Source organism: Mastigoproctus giganteus, chromosome 14 (genome assembly GCF_048544385.1).
Source record: "Mastigoproctus giganteus isolate SK-2022 chromosome 14, ASM4854438v1, whole genome shotgun sequence".
Lineage (NCBI taxonomy): Eukaryota > Metazoa > Arthropoda > Arachnida > Uropygi > Thelyphonidae > Mastigoproctus > Mastigoproctus giganteus.
The window spans coordinates 58,888,245-58,908,296 of NC_143588.1; the positions used below are offsets into that span (position 1 = coordinate 58,888,245).

At 37.3% G+C, this 20,052-nt stretch overlaps 1 protein-coding gene across 1 annotated transcript in view; it reads right to left on the reverse strand.

Moving 5' to 3' along the window:
- Window positions 1-19,221, reverse strand: part of LOC150075153 (uncharacterized) — a 130,177-nt gene extending 110,956 nt beyond the window's left edge. The window contains exons 1-2 of the mRNA XM_090388381.1: window positions 19,131-19,221; window positions 9,584-9,793 (exon numbers count right to left, since the gene is read on the reverse strand). Of these exons, the coding sequence (XP_090244507.1) occupies window positions 9,584-9,793; window positions 19,131-19,209 (289 nt within the window). The 5' untranslated portion in view covers window positions 19,210-19,221. The remainder of the gene's footprint in view (window positions 1-9,583; window positions 9,794-19,130) is intronic.
- Window positions 19,222-20,052: the final 831 nt, after the last annotated feature.

Consider the following 20,052-nt stretch of genomic DNA (forward strand, 5'->3'; position numbering starts at 1 on the left):
TGGGTGGTTTACCATCACTAACATGCTCCAAACTCTTTTTGAAATACAAAAGGCATTCCACAATAAAATTCAACTGGATGTTACTTCCTCAACATAAAGACAGCATTCATTGGTGTTAATGAATATAACTTCTCAGTGAATGCTCTCCTTCACATACTGCAGTTTCATTTCAATATTACTGGAAACCTCCTTCAGGTCTTTGCTGGAATCCCAACCAATAGGATACTGCTGGTTTACCACAATGGTGAGCAGCTAACTTTTGGAGGAACTAAAGTTCTTCAGGGTAAAGTTTTATCTTTAGCACTGTTTGCAGCAGCAGCAGTTGAACCATTCTTATCAGAAAATCTTAATTATTTGGTATATGCTGATGACCTCAAGCTCTTTGTTCATTCAAACACTCCTGACCCAGTATGAAAGGTCAACCTGGAGGTCCAAAAAGTAATTAATGCTTGACCTAAATAATTACCTACATTCCATTGGATTCCACCTAAATAAAGAAGAAGCGGCACAACTCACGTTCTCGGAGAAGCATGTAGAAAATGATATCCATGTCTTCATCAACCTGGCACAAATCCACAAGGTAGTTTTGCATAAGGATCTAGGTGTAACATGGGATAAGAGCCTTGGCTTCATTTATCACTTCAATGACTTAAAAACAAATTTTATGCTATAAACTGAAGCCTTAAACAAGAATGAATAGGGGTCACAAACCAAAAGCTACTAGTAAAATACCTCTTAATGTGTGTTTACCACGTCATCCTTTATGCATCAGTCATCTGATCACCTGCATACAAAAAGCACGTTTATGTGTAGCAGCACTGGATGATGAAAAGTTTGAATTGGCATTTGAGCAATCCTCCCATGATATCAAAATCAGTCTTCTGTTTCACCATGGAAATGCACTGTAGACGGTCGACAGGGCTAGCCGGGTGGGTAAAGTGCCTGCCTGGCAACCCAAAGGTCGCGGGTTTGATTCCCGCCTCGAGCTTGGATCAAAGTACTGCAAAAACCTTGGGAGGTGCATTATGGCCACAAAAGCCTATGCGCCAACAACTACCAAAAAAAAAAGCACTGTAGACTTAAGGAATATAAACATATTGCAGCAATTAATTTCCCAACAGATGGATGCACTTGCAGTTCATGATATTATGTCTTATGATCCTACAAGGGGGGGAAGAGAGAGAGAGAGAGAGAGTTTGTTGTTTGGTTTTTAGGAGCATTAGTAACTAAGGCCATATTGCTCTGGGGATATGCGGTGGTCATTCCCTGACCTTTCCACATATTCCGTATTTGGTGGTCATGGGCTCGAACCCTGGTCTAATCAAGAAGCATGTGCTACACACTGCTGCTCCTGCCCACCTGGCTATGGTGGCGCTGAGAGAGATATCGGTTTAGAAGTAGATTTGCAAATGTTAAGATATATAAATATATTATTCCCAAACAACACAGTGGAATATTGTAATTCTATTCAAATTGATTCTGGGAGTTTTTGTTCTGACAGAAAATATACGATATCAAAGCTGCAGGAAATATATCAATTTATCTAACTCTAGACTTCCCATTGATTATTTCCAGCAACTCTGCCATTTATTACTTAAGAGCCTGTTAGATTTAATAACTCTTTCTCTTAGTGTCACCAGATTATCTAAATACCAAACTGTCAATATTTGAAGAGAAGTTTGTCTAACAACCAACATATGTATTGATGTTATTTTGGACAATTTTGTTATTATGTAAAAATGATAAAATTATAAGAGAATGAACAACCTAGCAAAACTGATGTTCCGGGGTGAAAATCCTATACTAAACAGATAAATAAATAAATAATTGATATTAATGAATATTAATTTATAAATTTTCTTATATACTTTTTTCGTATAAATTAAAACATTTCATTTAATTATACTATATGCTTTAATTATTACCATAAAGATGAGGCAACATAAATTTAAATTAAAAAATAATTCTAAATTGGACACATGAAAATCTGCTTTTAGTCAAAAGCAGATTTTCATGTGTCCAATGCTAGGAATACACCAATGCTAGGAGTTTGATAAATAAATTTGATGAATTTGAGGTAATGCTCAAAACATCAAAGGCAGATATTGTTGGGATATCAGAGACGTGGTGTCACACAGATATAAGGAATGCATATCTCTAAATAGGCCTACGAGGCTGGAAAAACTCATATTAAATAATTAAACTTCACACCAACCAGTACTTGAAAATATTTTAATACTGTAACTAAAAACACTGTATTTACAATAAAATTATTAAAACTAGTTTAAAATATCTAAAATATATAAATAAAAACAATTAAAATATGACTGAAAACAGATATTAAAAATTAAAAATGTATATGGTATATTTTAATTTTTAATATTCTTTAATATCTGTTTTCAGTCATATTTTAATTGTTTTTATTTATATATTTTAAACTACTTTTAATCATTTTATTGTAAATACAGTGTTTTCAGTTACAGTATTAAAATATTTTCAAGTACTGGTTGGTATGAAGTTTAATTATTTAATATAAGGAATGCAGAACTGGAATTTGGAGAGTACAATGTGTACAGGAAGGTAGACAGGATAGGAAGGGAGGAGGGGTTATGCTATTAGTTAAGAAACACATAAAATTCAAGGAAGTGAAGCCAGTCAACATCGCTGGACAGTGCAGTGTCGAGTCAGTTTGGTGTGACATAAGCATTGGGAGATCAAAATTGAGAGTAGGAGTGTGTTATAGGCCTAATGACTCTGATGAGTATAATAAGAAACTGTACAGGGAAATAGAGTGGGCCAGTAAATCAGAGAGTCTTATAATGGGGGATTTTAATTTCCTGGATACTGACTGGAATTTGTGGGTTGGTCACTGACACACTAGCAAGGCATTTGTATATTTATTGGATGATTGTTTTCTACATCAGCATGTTCGGGAGGCATCTAGAGGGAGTAAAACTCTTGATCTGATTATCAGTAGTGATTCTTCATGCATTAAGAATCTGCAGATAAAAGAACCACTAGGTAGTGGTTCCTTTATCACTAGGCAGTGATCACTGTGTGCTGAAGTGGGATTTACTCAAAGATGTAACTACCATCAGGGGTAAAGGGAAGGGTTTTTGCTTTCGTAAAGGTGACTACAGAGGTCTCAGACAGTTTTTAAATTCTATACAGTGGGATCAACTGATCATGTTACCAACAGCAAATTCAAAATGGGAGGCATTCAAAGAAATAATCTTGGAAGCTACTAGGTTTTCATACCAACAAAGAAATATTGTTCAAGATTTAGGCCTAAATGGATGTCACACGAACTAATGAGGCATGTGGCAGAGAAGAAAAATGCATGGGATACATATAAATTGACAGGTGACAAGTAAACCTATGATAGACATAAGCCGGTCTGTAACCAAGTCACAATGGAGGTTAGGCAGGCGAAGGCAGATTACGAGAAATCTTTGGCAAAGGATGCAAAGAAAAACAGCAGAGAGTTCTTTACCTATGTAAACTCTAGAAGGAAAGGGATGAATCAGATTGGACCACTGGATATTGATGGTTCAACTGTTGATAATTCTGCTCAGGTGGCTAACAAACTAAATGAGTATTCTGCATCTACATTCACACATGAGGAGTTATTCAGGGAGGTGAATGGCAGAGGTGAATTAAACTCTGGCAGTGAGCTAGATGATTTTGTAATAACTGAGAGGAAAGTGAAGGAGAAATTGTTGAAGATAAACATAAAAAAGGCAACCAGGTGGATGGGATCTATCCAGTTATATTAAAGGACGCAGCAAAGGAAGTAAACAAACCCTTAGCCAAAATTATGAGAGTTTCCTTGGACTCGGGGGAGGTACCCATGGACTGGAGTTGTGCAAATGTGACCCCAATTCATAAAGGAGGATCAAAGGCTGACACAAGTAATTATAGACCTGTTAGTTTAACTTCTGTTCCAGGAAAATTAATGGAGGCACTTGTTAAAGAAGCACTGCAGGATCATCTAGACAAGACTTCAGTTATAGCTCAGACACAGCATGGTTTTGTTAAGGGAAAGTCTTGCCTGACCAATCTGATTGGATACTATCATGTGGTCACAAAGGAACTGGATGCAGGGAATAACTTTGATATCATATATTTGGATCTTAGAAAGGCTTTTGATACTGCTGCACATGGAAGACTGCTGCACAAAATGGAGCAGTGTGGCATTGGAGGCAAATTGCTGCTATGGATAAAGGGATGGTTGAGTGGGAGAAGACAGAGAGTGATAATCAATGGACACTGCTCATCAAGGACTAACGTTATTAGTGGAGTCCCTTAGGGTTCGGTGTTGGATCCATTGTTGTTTTCTGTATTTATAAATGATATTGATGATGGTATATCAAGCTTAATGTCCAAGTTTGCAGATGATACAGAGGTTGGCAGGGTTGTTAAGGACACTAATGACAGCATGCTGCTGTAACAGGATCTAGAAAGGTTAAGCAGATAGGCTAAGAAGTGGCAAATGAAGTTTAACATTGACAAGTGTAAAGTACTACATATGGGAAGCTTTTTTTTTTTTTTTTTTGGTAGTTGTTGGCGCATCGGCTTCTGTGGCCATAATGCACCTCCCAAGGTTTTTGCAGTAGTTTGATCCAAGCCTGAGGCGGGATCCGAACCCGCAACCTTTGGGTTGCCAGGTAGGCATTTTACCCACCTGGCTAGCCCGGTTGGCACATATGGGAAGCAGTAACCCAAGAGTAATGTATCAACTCTGTGGTACTACACTGACAGTGGTAGAGAATGAAAAGGATCTGGGGTAATTGTGCAGGCAGATTATGAAATTTTCTGAGCAATGCAGACAGTTGCAAGAGTAGCTCATGGAGTCTTGTCAATGATATACAGGAATTTTTCTAGCAGGGATAATGAGGTGATTAACCCCTTGTATAAGGCAATGGTCAGGCCATACCTTGAGTACTGTATACAGATCTGGAGGCCTCATTTTAAGAAGGATGTAGAGCTGTTGGAATGGGTATAGAGAAGGGCAACAAGATTAGTGAATGGAACAAAGAGTTGCTCTTACGAAGAAAGCTTAAGTTTTGCAAATTACAGTATCAGGAGACTAGGCACCTACGAGGTGATCTGATTGAGGTGTATAAAGCCTTGAATGGTTTGAGCATGCTCAATGGTGATGGAATTCTCCCTCTTGCTCAGAATAATCACCTGAGAAGGCATAAATTCAAATTGAGAAAAGACATTTGTAGGATAGATGTGTGGAAGTTTGCCTATAGCCAGCGGGTAGTTGATTGGTGGAATAGACTTCCATCTTTTGTTGTTGAAGTTGATGGCCTAAATAAATTTAAGGCTGAGTTGGACAGGTATTTGGAATGAATTGAGGGGTGAAATGGGAGCATTTTTTTTTTTGGCTGATGCTGCATAAGCTTGCTTTCTTGCATCATATGCCTCTACTAATGCTAATTTTCATGTGCCTGCTTTGACTAAAAGGAGATTTTCATGTGTCCAATTTTCAGATTTGTCCAAAAGCAGATTTTCATGCACCCAATTTTCATGTGTCTGCTTTGACTAAAAGCAGATTTTCATGTGTCCAGTACAAAAATAGCTTTTAAAATTTGGGGAAGAGGTTGTCCAATTTGGTCTTAAAAAAGCCTAAATTATTTGGAATTGAGATCCAGAAGTTGATCAAACTAAGTATTACATAAACAGATGAAAAAGATATTGCATCAAAATAAGAAGTAACCACAACTTATTTATAATTTTTAAAAGAATTATTTTTTAACTATAATTTGGTTTTTGATATTAACTTCACTAATTTTGTGCAACTATTTCAATTTGCTCTTAGCTGTCTGGGTAACAGCTAAGAGTAAATTAATATTTAAAAGCATTTATATGCAGAATTTTTAATTTTACAAATTTTTAATCAAAATTCAATGAAAAAACACTCCACGGCACGGTGCTAGCTACTAGCGAAAAACTCACACACACACACACACACACACACACACACACACACACACACACACACACACACACACACACACACACACACACACACACACACACACACACTTCAATTGAAAGGGCTAAAGAGAAACCAGATAGATAGGGAAAAAAAATCAATAAACTTTACTGCATTTAATTTGTTTAATGCAGCCAATACATGAAGACAATGGCTAAACAACGGTTCACCATATAGAATTTAAATACTGTCTCAGACTAGCATAGTCATCTTTATGAAAGCTAAAACCACTGTGATCACCGCCACCTAGTGGAAGTGATCACAGTGTGCTGAAGTGGGATTTCCCATAAAACACGAGGAAGCAATATAGAAAAATCAAATATTATTACAAATGTATATTTTCAAAAGTCAATATGAAACTATATTTTGCAACAAGGTAGTTTTAAACTCAGGGGAAACAACACTTGAAAGCTACCTTCTTCTCCATTTGTCATCTCCTAATGGAGGTCGGCAACCATCACAGAAAATGTCTCTCAGTAGCTGGTAGCTCTGAACAGCGGCTCGGTGTTCAGTCCTGTTCAATTCTTGATGTTATCTAGCCATGATATGCATCTTCTTCCAGGCTTTCTTCTTCCTTGCATTGTCCCCTCAATAATTATTTGTGAATTGCATATTTGTTGTTCCACAACAAGTGTCCAAGATATGCCGTTTTTCTTTTCTTTACATCCTTCAGCAATTCATGGGTTTTTCCAATTCTCTGCAGGACACTTTCATTGGTCATTCTTGCTGTCCGTGGTATCTTTAACATTCTTCCGTACATCCACATTTCAAATGCTTCTAGTTTTTTGCAGGTGTAAGTTTTCAGTGTCCATGTCTCGGCACTATACAACAAAACTGACCAAAAGTAACATCTCATTATACAGATTCTAAGGTGGAAATCCAGGTTCCCATTGTACAATTCAGATCTCATTTTAAGAAAATACTGTCTGGCCATTTCAATCCTTGCTTTTATTTCCACATCCGGTTCATTTTTGTCATTTATCCAACAGCCTAGATATATGATTTTGTCATCTCCCTCTATCAGTCTTCCGTTTAACACAAGGGGAGGTGGTGGCATTGCCCATTAAGGACCATGAGCTGAGTGTTGTTGACATTAATCTCAAGGCCCATTCTTTCGCTTTCCTCATTCGCACGATTGAGGAGTATCTGGTCCTGCATATTAGTTGTACAAAGAACAGTCATCTGCATAGTGAAGGTTGTTGATCACCCTACATTGACAGATATTCCTTTAATTTCTTCCATCTATGCTCTCTTGAAAATGACATCCAAGTAAATGTTAAATAAGGGGAGAGAGTACACATCCTTGCATCACTCCACGTTCAATGTTGATGTTTTCTGTTTTTCTGCCATCAATTACAACATATGCTGTTTGGTTCCAGTAGAGGTTTATGATTATTTAGATGTCCTTTTCATCAAGGCTGGACTCCTCAAGGATCTCAATGAGCTTGGTGTGTTGGACTTGAAGTTGGCCTTCTCAAAGTCAATAAAACAAAGTTAGGCATCGATCTGTTGTTCTCTGCTCCTTTGCTAGTGCTTCTCTTGTACCTAGTCCTTCCCAAAATCCAAACTATGCATCATCTATCGACTCCTAATAATTTCTGAAAATCCGATTTTGAATTATTTTTAGGAACATTTTGAGGACTTGGCTCATCAAGCTGATTAGTCTGAAGTCTCCACACAAGTGTTGGTGTTTAGTTTTTTGGGAAGAGTGATGAGCATTTATGCCAGTCAGTCCTGAGGGATTTTGCCCATGTTGTAAATTCTGTTCAAATAATTCAAATAATGTCAGTGTTTTTGTAGTTGAGCAATTTGACTATTTCTGCTGTGATTTCATCAGGTCCTTTGACTTTTCCCTTCTTTGTTGATTTAATCACCCTCTCCGTCTCAGATCTTAGGATGGATGGCCCTACCACTGCATCATTGTTGTCATATAACTCATGTTCACTGTCTGTGGAGAAGTCTTTTATGTATTAAATCCACATGCCCAATTTTTTCTGATTCTTCCATGATAATCTCACATTTGTCATTTCGGATTGAAGTTGGTTGTTTCCTTCTATTAATTCCTGAAATCTCTTTAATCTTTTAGTGAAGCTTGATCCTGAATTGATTCTAAAAGTATGCCCCACACATTATGAAACACCCTGCATTATACCATATACAAAATAACACAAATAAGATAAGTTCTGCTGTTACTACCAGTAAAATTTGATATTTTATGTTTACATTTAAGATGGAATAATGCATGCTGTTACCACATCCAATATATATATATAACTTATAACTACTACAAGTAATTAGTTTTACAAATTAAGAATAAACAATCTCATGTTTATTCTTAAAGTTTTATATGAGATTAGTATTAGTATTAATAGTGGCAAATAATGCCATCATTCCTCCACTTGAATTTATGCATCCTCATATGTGTAATCTCAGCAAGAGGGAAAAAAGTCGTCATTATTTAGTTTACTCAATCAGATCTCCCTCAGTGTCTGATCTCCAGATGTTGAAATCTGCAGAATTGAAGCCTTTCTTCATATGACCTGTATTTGATGAGTAAATCTGCAGATCTCTTACTCTTACTGTCATTAGTTCCAACGTGTATAACAACATCACTTTTTGCAACATCACTGCAGATCTCTTACTCTTAATGTCATTAGTTCCAATGTGTACAACAACATCACTTTTTGTGCCCTTAAAAGATGATATCTGCTCTACAACATTATTAATGTTTGCCCCTGGCAGACATACCCTGGTCCTTTGTCCCTGGTTATTTGTTTGATTCTGTATAATTACTGTATTCTGTATCTGATGTTATTTGGTTTTTAGGAGCATTAGCAACTAAGGCCATATTGCTCCGGGGATATGCGGTGGTCATTCCCTGAGCTTTCCACATCCTCCATATTTGGTGGTGACGGGTTCGAACCCCGGTCTAATCACAAAGCATGTGCTACGCACTGCTGCTTATCTAATGCGAAGAAGATGAAATTTACTATGGTTTTCAGAATTAATTTCTAGTGACTGAATAACGGAAATATGCTGTTAATGCTGAAATGACCAATGAAAGATGGTGCAGAGTGCCATCTGCTAGTTTCCTAAAGAAAGCCAACTAAGGTCAGATAAGTTAAGTTTAAGACACTGTCACCACCAAATATAAATGTAAAAATACATATTGATTTTAATAACTATGCTTATACTGAGAAATGAAGCAATCTAATCATGTAAAGGAAAAGTAACCAGAATTAATTTATCTTTCCATAATTAGATTGCTTCTAAAGAAAAAATAAACACATTTTTTTCAATAAGCAATATAAATGTGTGTGTATTTCAGACACACACATATATCATTTTATTGGTCAGATAAAATATAATATATATGTGTGTTATATTTTCAGACACATATTTTATTTTATTGATCAGATAAAAATAAGTAAATTATCACATGAATTTCAAAGAAAGAAAAAAAGTCAGTGAAGAGCATTATGTGGAAAAAAAATAAAAATAAATTATAAGCATGTTAAAAAGTATGCAATAATTGAAAAGAAAAACACCAATACTGAGAACTACTTCTAAAATACTTACAGCCTGGAACTGAAAGAGAATACTGAATTATGTCTTCTGTCTCATAATCAAAAATATAATGGGTTTCAATGCCATTTGCTACCTGTACAAGCTTTGCACGAATATAATCACTGTCAAAATAATGCTCCTCCCAAACAGTCAAGTTATTCTGAATATCAACCATTTCACCCTTGGATATAATATTGTCTGGTACTGTTGGTAAAGCTGACCCTGAAAAAAAAATTTTTTTTTAACTGGTTAAAAATAAATTAAGAAAAGAAATAAATAAATAAAATAAAAAAATAAAGTTTTAATAAAATCAATTTTATTTACATTATTTATACATTTCATTAAATTTGAATCTATTTACACTAAGTGATTCCTGAATTATGGCCACTCCATCCATAATGGACTATGCCACATAGCTCACAATATAAAAAGCTGAACAGCTTCCTACACTAGAGCAGTGGTATTTTGCATCTGGTTGTGCAAATCAAAATAATAAAAGTAGAAGTTATGGGATGTAGTAAAGATATCACAAAGTTTCATAAGGGTATGATTATGGGAGCTAGTGTGCTAGGTGCTTGCATATCGAAAATGGTACATCTTTTCAGTTGCTCATGGCCCGCTGTAGTTAAGGTGTATAAAGAATGGGCAGGGGTAGATTAAGGATGAAATAGACCTCCAGATATATTTAAATTTGAGGTCCCTATGTATATATATTGTGAATCCTCCTTAGTGTTGATGCATGTCAAGAGGAGTAATCTTCTATGTGTGACAAGGAGGATACTTGCAAAAGGATATGTAATCCTTCAAGATATACCATAGAATGGGGGAGTACTGATTTATTGAGGTAATAACAATCATTCTGTGTTCTTAGTAAAACAAGAATGCTACCGTGGATCCACAACAACAATTAGGTCAGGAAGTTGCATGTCAGAAAAGATGTGATTGTTGCCATCCTGATTCAGTTCCTGGAATGTGTGCAGTCATTATTAATGGTAGACAGGGAGAGGTGGCAACAGTGTGAGAGATTCCTGTTGCAAAATAAACCAAAAATTCAGAGAATTGATCTCAAACAACATTTCATTATTAAAATTTGTTGGATAATGGAAAAAACTTGTTTTTAGAGAGTTTTATTTATCCATACATTGATACATATTTTTCTGTCATCAGTAAAACCTATTATTTTTATTATTATAAATTTTTATCACTACTTTAGAAAATATTTACACTGAAAATGAGAACCCTCTTTGAGTGAGGCCCCAGGCCATGGCTGCTTTGGCAGTAGCATTAACACAGCCCTGAGAATGGTGTCCAATGGATCAAACTACCTCCTGCCAACAGAACTTTAAAGGATTAGGCAAAGTGGATGTTCGTGGTGAGAAAAGGATGCAATGCACTGTACAGGCTCAATGGTAAATCACTATGGAATAGATGACACTACAATACAGTATGAGGAATGAAAGAACAATATCCCAAATAATTATGTGCAGCACACTTAGATGTATGAGGTTCCACAGCTAACAATCCAAAAAACACCCTCTACTCACTGCTGATCAGAATCAACAGCAAATTCTCTGCTATCAACAACAACCTGGCACATCGTGTCAATGCTGATGGCATTCTTCCATCTGCTCAGACTACACATGAGTGAGCATAAATTCAAATTAGGGAAGAATGGTTGCAGGACAGATATGTAGACGTTTGCATTCAGTCAGTAAGTTGATTGTGGAATTATTATTATTATTATTATTACTAGCCATATGATGCAAGGAAGCCTGAGGCTTATGCTACACCAGGCAAAAAAATTTCCTGAGTTACCCGGAGAGAGGGAGGGAGAGAGAGAGAGAGAGAGAGAGAGAGAGAGAGAGAGAGAGAGAGAGAGAGAGAGAGAGAGAAGAATGATGATATCCAGCTCAGGACCCTGGGTCTGCCAAGCCCATACTCACCAGATGTGAGCCTCTGGGGTCATTCCTTGAATAAATTCAAGGAATAACTCCACATAATAAATTCAAGGAATAACTTGAATAAATTAAAGGAATAACTAGACAAACTATTGGAGAGGAGGACAGGTGATGTGATAGTTTATTTTTGCTGATGCTGTATATAAGCTTGCTTTCTTGCATCATTTGCCACTAATAATACTAATACTAATCTTCTTCATTTAATTTTATTAACTTTAACTATGATAACAGCATAAGTCAGTTTTGCCACTCAGAAAACATAAATTTTTTCAATGTTTTTAATTTTAGTAATCTTCTATGACGTTTCAGCTCTTTTATTACAATAATGAGAGTTACTAAGAGATTTCGTCGTATTTCTTGATTTTTCTGTGATGAGGTACCAAAAACACTAGACTTTCTCCAGCCCAACTTTCTTAATGATGAGCTAATTTTCCTTGGTAATTTTAATGTTCAAAACTGCAGCTGCCTTCTATTTTCTAGTCACATGCCTTCCAGCTGGTCGAGATACTGAGGCTTTTGCAATTACTAATGACATCACACAGATTGTTCATCTATGTACTAACATATCAATTAGGTGGTACCACACTTAAGGTGGTAGTGAATGAAAGAGACCTAGGAGTAATTGTACAGTGCAACATGAAGTTCTCTGTGCAGTGAGTGGACAGGCTACTAGAACAGCTTATTGAGTTCTGTTAGTAATATACTAGAACTCTGCCAGCAGGAACAAGGAGGTGATTATCCCATTATATAAGGCAATTGGTAGGCCACATCTTCAGTACTGAATATAAGAAGCTGCATTTTAAGAATGATGCAGATCTCTGGGAATGCATGCAGAGAAGAGCAACCAGATTAATCAAGAACACAAAGGGGGCACTCTTATCCCAAGGACTTTGGTTCAGCAAACTGAAGTACTTGGAAACTAGGCACTTGTCAGGAGACTTGACTGAAGTGTTTGAGGCTTTAAATGCATTGAGTAAACATAATGATAGTGGCATTCTAACTCTTTCTCATGCAATACATATATGGGGACAAACTTACCGTATTTCCCCATGTATAAGACGCACCTTAATTTTGGGGCCGGAGATTTGGAAAAAAAAAAAAAAAAATATATTACATAAAGTTATTGAACTCAAGTTTATTCATCATAAAATTCATACAACTCCTCATCACTGTCAAAACTCCCATCCATTAGCTTGTCCTCATCTGTGTGTGTGTGATGACGAATCACTGTCCATATATTGCCTTGTCCTCAGGTCCATCTATGGCATTTGAAATGCCACACTTCTTAAATGACTTGATAACGATCTCAATCTTGATATTATCCAAGGATCTTTTCACCCAGGTACAAACTTCTCCTATAGTTGGTTTCTTCACCCCTCCTGCTGGTGTCAGATTGTCCCCAGAAGACTTCATCCATTGGTTCCATTCGTCTCTCATGGCAGCTTTGAAGGGTTTGTTAATGCTGACATCAAGTGGTTGGAGCTAGGATGTCAAGCCTCTAGGTATGACAGCAAGTTTTGTTTTTTGCTCTGCAGCAATCTTCTTTGTGTTTTTTGTTATGTGTGCCCTGAACTGATCAAGCACCAATAGGGCAGGTTTGCGTAAGAGACCACCTTGTCTCCTGCTCCAAACTTTCTCAAACCAGATCTTCATCCCATCCTGATCCAGCCAACCCTTGTCATGAACATGGACAATCACTCCTCTAGGAATGTCTTCTTTTGGTATTGTTTTGTGTTTGAAAATCAGCATAGGAGGCAGCTTGGTTCTGTTAGCACAACAAGCTAGAACAACTGTATAATGGCTCTTTTCATGTCCACTTGTCTTCACAGTTACAATTTTTACCCCCCTTCTTATCAACAGTTCTGTTACTTGGGACATCAAATTGAAGGGGGACTTCGTCCATATTTGCAATCTGTCCCAACTCACACTGATGTGTCTTCTGACATTGAATGACAAAACAATGAAATTCAAGGACCTTCTGCTCATAGCTTTCAGGCATCTTTTGGGCAAGTCTGGTGCGTGTACGCATGCTTAGTCCATTCTGTTTCATGAACCTGAAGCACCAATTGTGTCCTCCTTTGAAATCAGTAACTTCTTTTTCATCAGCAGTTCTTCTTGCCTCATGCTGAACCATCTTTGTGGACACAGGAATTCCAATTGCCCTTTGCTCTTTAATCCAACAAAGTGTAAAGAATTACACCTGGGAAACAGTAATCCCAAAATAACTTATTCACTTGGTGGAGTTCAACTAAACCCAGTACTGGAGGAAAGGGCCTTGGGTGTTATGATACGGTCAGACATGAAATTCTCTGAGCATTGTAAACAGGTTGCAAGGAAGGCCCATGGTGTCCTATCGATGATTTATCGAACTTTTGCATGTAGAGATAGGGATGTGATAATCCCATTATATAAGGCTTTTGTTAGACCACACTTGGAATACTATGTTCAAGTATGGAGACCGAACTTAAAGAAAGACATCTTGCTTCTTGAAAGGGTGCAAAGAAGGGTAACTCGCCTGGTAAGATCGGCAAAAGGGCGTCCTTATGAAAAAAGACTTCGAATATGTGGGTTGCAGAGTTTGGAAACTAGGCACCTTAGAGGAGATTTGATTTAGGTGTTTAAGGCTCTGAGAAGCATCAGTAAAATGAATGACAAAGAAATTTTCAAGATTATAAATGATGCTAGAACTAGGGGACATAAATTCAAGTTACGGGGGGAAATGTTTAGATTGGACTGCAGGAAGTTTTATTTTAGGCAACGAGTTATAAATTACTGGAATAAGTTGCCTACATGGGTGGTAGAGGCTGACAATTTAGGGAAATTCAAAGGTCATCTGGATAGTATCTTCGGGTGAGGGAAGCGCATAGGATGAGAGGTTTAATTTCCTTTTCTTTTATTATTATTATTATTATTTTTTTTTTCTTTTTTTTATCATTGTTTTATTCGGATTTTTTTTTTGGCTGGTAAGCAATAGGCTTCCTTACATCATACAGCCATTACTAATACTAATAAATAAATACTAATATTTTTACCATGTATAGGCCATATCCAAAAATTTCATTACTGCATACAGCATGTCCCCCACCTTTTTCTTACTATTGAATACACAATGAATTGTCAAACTAATAGAGTAAGTATATCTGCAAAAAGATCTAAACCTCCCAAACACTTCCTAGTTCATTTCACAAATATACGTAGCCTCAATTCTAATCTCAATGATGTCCATTTACACTTGCAGTCTGCCAAACCTCATGTACTTTTTCTGACAGATTCTCAGTTATCGGCTAATTCAACTACTACTCATCTCAGTTGCCCAAATTATTCGCTGTATGATTACGTTCACCTCAAAGGTGGTACTTTTGCATATGTCTGTTCCGATATTCCCTGTCAGAGACTTCGTAATTTGTAATCTCCTCTTTTCGATCTTCTCTGGCTTAAAATCTTTCATTGTGTCAAATTTATCTGTTATCTCTACTGTTCTCTCAACTCCACTAACCACTTGGAGCTCTTTGACGTCCTCTCTTTGCAACTTGACTCTCTCCAATCCAACTTTCCTAACAGTGAGGTTATTTTCCTTGATGATTTTAATGTTCAAAACTCCAACTGGTTTCCGTTTTCTAGTCACACTGACCCAGCTGGTCGAGATGCTGAGGTTTTTGCAATTTCTAATGATCTTGCACAGATAGTTCATTTACCTACAAGAATAACGGACAATCCTAACCATACAGCCAATATGCTCGATCTTTTTCTCACAAACAACCCTTCTAAGTCACAGTTTAAGACAGTGTTCCTTTAGATAACACAGATCACAACTTGGTGATTGTCTCTTCAACAATGGAGCCTTTATCTCATGGCTATTCCCAACCTTCTATTGTTTGGCATTACAAGAATGCAAAATGGGATGATCTGCGAGATTACTTTTCTTCTTTTTCTTGGTTGGCCTACTGTTTCAAAACGTCTGATGTCAACGTCTGCTCAGATCGCGTCAGTGAAATTATCCTTGTAAGAATGGAATTCTTTATTCCACACTACACTTTAAAATCTCGTCCTTTATCTAAACCTTGGTTTTCTAATAAATGTGCTAAGGCTGTTCAAGAGAAGAAGGTTGTATATTGTAATTGGCTTGTTTCCAATTCTTCAGTTTCATTTTCTGCCTACACCAAAGCTTACAACAATTGTAAAGCAATTATTAATTAGTCCAAACTAGATCTTGAACACACTAAAAATAGAAAACTTGCTTCTTGCCCTAATCGCCTAATTTGCCTTGCTTCTTGCCGCAACTTTTGCCCATCTCTGCTCCCACCTCTGTCAAAATCAGATGGTTCTATTGTCACTTCAGCCAAGGATAAAGCTGACCTTGCTAGCATCCCATTTTTCTTCCAGCTCATGTATTAATGATCTTGGTAAAACACCTCCCACCAATCCCAACACGCTCATTCAATGCCTGCTGTGGTCTTCCATCAAAAGGATGTCAAAAGAATTTTGACAAATCTTGATGCCAAGAAAGCTCCAGGTCCTGATGGTATTTCTCCAATTGTTCTCAAAACATGTGCTCCTGAACATAATCCTGTTCTTTGCCACCTTTTTTCACTTTCTTATTCCAAAGGTGTTTTCCCTTCTACTTGGAAATTTGCTCCAGCCAGTTTCTAAAAAGGGTGATAAATCCCTCCCATCCAATTATCGTCCCATTGCAATTACTTTTAATCTTTCTAAATAATGGAGAAATCAATTAATCGCCAACTCTTAAACTACCTAGAAACCTTCCATCTGATCAACGATCACCAGTATGGATTCCGTGAGTGTTGATCCACTGGTGATATTCTGGCTTATGTTACCCATTTATTTACAAATTCAATGGAAAAGTTTGGTGAATCACAAGCAGTTGCTCTAGACATCTCAAAGGCTTTCAATCGTGTTGGCATAAAGGTCTTCTAAACAAGCTTCCATCTTATGGTTTGCCAAATGATTTTTGTAATTGGTTATCGAGTCTAATGCTGGTATCCCCCCCAAGCTTCAGTTCTTTCCCCCACTCTTTTCCACTTGTATATTAATGACTTTCTTCCACTGACCGGAAATCCTATCCATAGTTTTGCAGATGATATTCCATTGCATTCCACTTTCCATTTTGAAAAACCTTGCCCTGCTCAATCAGCTTCAACTTTTCGAATATCCGGTACCAATTCCTTAAATGCCAATCTCCAGGTAATTCTTCAGTGGGGGCAAAGACAACTTAGTTGATTTCAATCCTTCTAAAACTCAGTCTTGTCTTATATCTCGCAAAAAGGATTCTTCTGCTCCTATGCTTAACTTTGGTGACACTCCGATTTCTAGGCAAAATGATATATCTCTTTTGGAGATTACCCTGACTTCTAATCTCTCTTGTCACAAGCATATTACAAATATTGCTTCCTCTGCATCTAAAAAACTTGGTTTTCTTTTTCATTCTTGGCATTACTTTTCTTCCAAACAGCTGTTCACTCTGTACAAATCGCAAATCTTCACTACAATGGAATATTGTTGCAATATCTGGGGCGGTGCCCCCAAAACCTCTCTCAGGCTTCTAGATTCCATTCAGAAGAGGGCAGTTAGGTTTATTAATGACTCCTGTCTAACAGAGTCTCTCCACTCTATCTCATAGACGTACTGTTTCTGCTGCATGCCTTTTCTACAGATATTTCCATGGGCACTGTTCTTCTGAATTGGCTTCTATAATTCCCGCTCTCTGTTTCAAAACAGTCTGAACACATGCCGCCACCAGCCAACATCCATTTACTGTCCAACTTCAAACTTACAGAACCAAATTTACACCTTCTTCGTTTATTCTTTCAACTGCCATTTTCTGGAACAACCTTCCTTCATTTGTATTTCAAGAAAATTACAGTCTGCAGAAGTTCAAGTCTAATGTCAACAAATATCTTCTTTCATCTTCTCAACCTCCAACCCAAGCACCGTACTAAGTACTATAGGTTCTAATACCTCTCGTGCTTGGGGTTTTCATAAAAAAATAAAAAAAATACACCGATGAGTCAAAACATTTTGAACCACCTACCTAATATGATGTTGGTCCTCCACATGCAGCCAAAACAGTTCGCACTCAGTGAGGCAGGGAAGCTACAAGATTTCTAAATGTGTGTTGTGGTATCTGGTACCAACATGTAACCAGCAGATCCTTTAACTCCTGTAAGGTCCATGGTTGAGACGCTGCAGATAGCAGTTACTGTTCCGACACAAACCACAGATGTTCAATGGGATTGATGTCTGGGGAATTTGGAGGCCAGGGCAATACCTGGAAGTCTTACTCATGTTCCGCGAACCAGTCTCGAACATTCCAGGCAGTATGGCATGGCGCATTGTCCTGCTGAAAGACAGCACCGCCAGAGAGAGAAGACTGTTGCCACGAAAGGGTGAACCTGGTGAGCAATAGTGTTTAGATAGGTGGTAGATGTCAGAGTGCCCAGCACATGGATGACAGGACCCAGGGTATACCAAAATGACATCGCCCAAAGTATGACACCACCGCCACCAGCTTATTTTCATCCCACGGTGCATCCAGGTGCCATAACTTCCCCTGGTAAACGATGCAGACATACCTGGCTGTCCACATGGTGCAACAGGAAATGATTCATCGGACCTGAAGACCTTCTAATCATTCAAGGTCCAGTTTCCAGTTTCGATGCTTGCGTGCCCATTTTAGGTGCTGTCGCCAGTGAACTGTGGTTAGCATGGGCACTCGGAGTGGCATGTGGCTACACAGCCCCATTTTCAGCAGGGTACGATGCACTGTGTGTTGTGACACCTTACTCTCATCACCAGCATTCCAATTACCGGTGAGTTGCGCCACAGTCGCCTTTTGTTGTCACGGGAGAGCCTTCGTTCACCTTGAGCATCGATGAGCCGTGGTCGTCCAACACCTTGCTGGCAGTTCGTGGGTTCCCCCTCTCTGGACCACTTTCAGTACTAACCACGGCTGACCATGAGCACCCCACCAGCCATTCTGTTTCGGATATGCTCTAACCCAGTTGTCTGGCCATTATAATTTGGCCTTTGTCAAACTCACTTAAGTCTGCTGCCTTTCCCATCTGAAGAACAAAAGTAACACTGATTAATAGAGCTCAGTATCAGTTTTTTTATACCGTGTCCTGACCCGCACCGTAGTTCACCTGCAGTTGCTTTGATTTGCATAACGACTCTCTGGTCATAATGTTTTGGCTCATCAGTTTATAATAGTATAATAAATGAAAGGATTCACTTGAAGTTAGAAAGAACACTGAATATATGTTCAATAATTGCTAATCAGCTCAGATTAATAAAAGTGGTAATTCAGTTAATGGAGAAAAAAAAAAAAAAACACAAAATAGTATAAGGTGAGTGAGAAGATAAGGATAAGATGGGTTAAATGAGAATAAAATAGATACTAATTTTACATTTCTAAAGTACTAAAAATATTTACTGAAAAATGAAACAGAGACACACCCCAGTATGAGTGAAATTAATTGTAACTTGAAAAATTAATTTTGATAAATAATGCATGGTTTTATTCAAAATATGGAAGGCAACTTCACATAAATTACTGATCTGTACTGATGAGAACAATAACTTACCAAAACTGGTGGTAACATCTTTGCATAGACTCCAATCTCTATCAGTCTGAATGGTGTCCAAAATTAAGGAAATGCACATAATAAATAGATGAAACCTACATTAATTAAAAATCAAGTCATCACTTATATGATCTTCTGTAAAAAAATATAAACTTGCAATACAACAAAAGTTTTAAATCATTATAAATGATTCTATTTGAAATCTGTAAGCAAAATACAAAGGAAGATGAAATAAATATTTTTTAATTCATCTTCCTTTGCATCTTCATTTTGGGATTATAATTTTTGAATCTTTCACGATTCAAAAATTATAATCCCAATTGCAATATCTGGGGCAGTGCCCCAGATATTGCAATTGGAGATTTGCAGATATTGCAAAAAAACAGGAATTCATTTTCAATATTTACTGGGTAGACCAAATGAAACTAAAAGTTTGATTTCTGTTTATCATAAATAAATTATTATCACAGTAGGCAAAATAAAATTTGCCACCCTAAATGCTGAATACTGATTAGGATTAACCAATCAAAAAACAATATTGAAAAAATTTCAGCACCCTCTTGAACTGTCACCTGTAAGTGATGCTTACCTTGCCTACCTACTTGCAGCGGCCCTGTATCATAGATAAGTACACATGTTTGTGCATAAGAATGCTACAAGCTTTGCTGATAGTGGATGATAAACATAATAACAGTTTGGCTTGATGAATATTGTTTGCCTTAACCAACTAAAAGCACCAAACTGCATTAATTTGATATCAGATGACATTTTAAGATCCTTGCCGAATGGTAGCATAAGATCATTAAAAGGTGCAGGTGACCACCAAGGTGCGAACCAACATAAGTCAAGGGTGGAGTACACATCACACAGAGGAATGCAACCCCCTGTGTTACAAAACAACATGAGGTGGTATTGACACTCA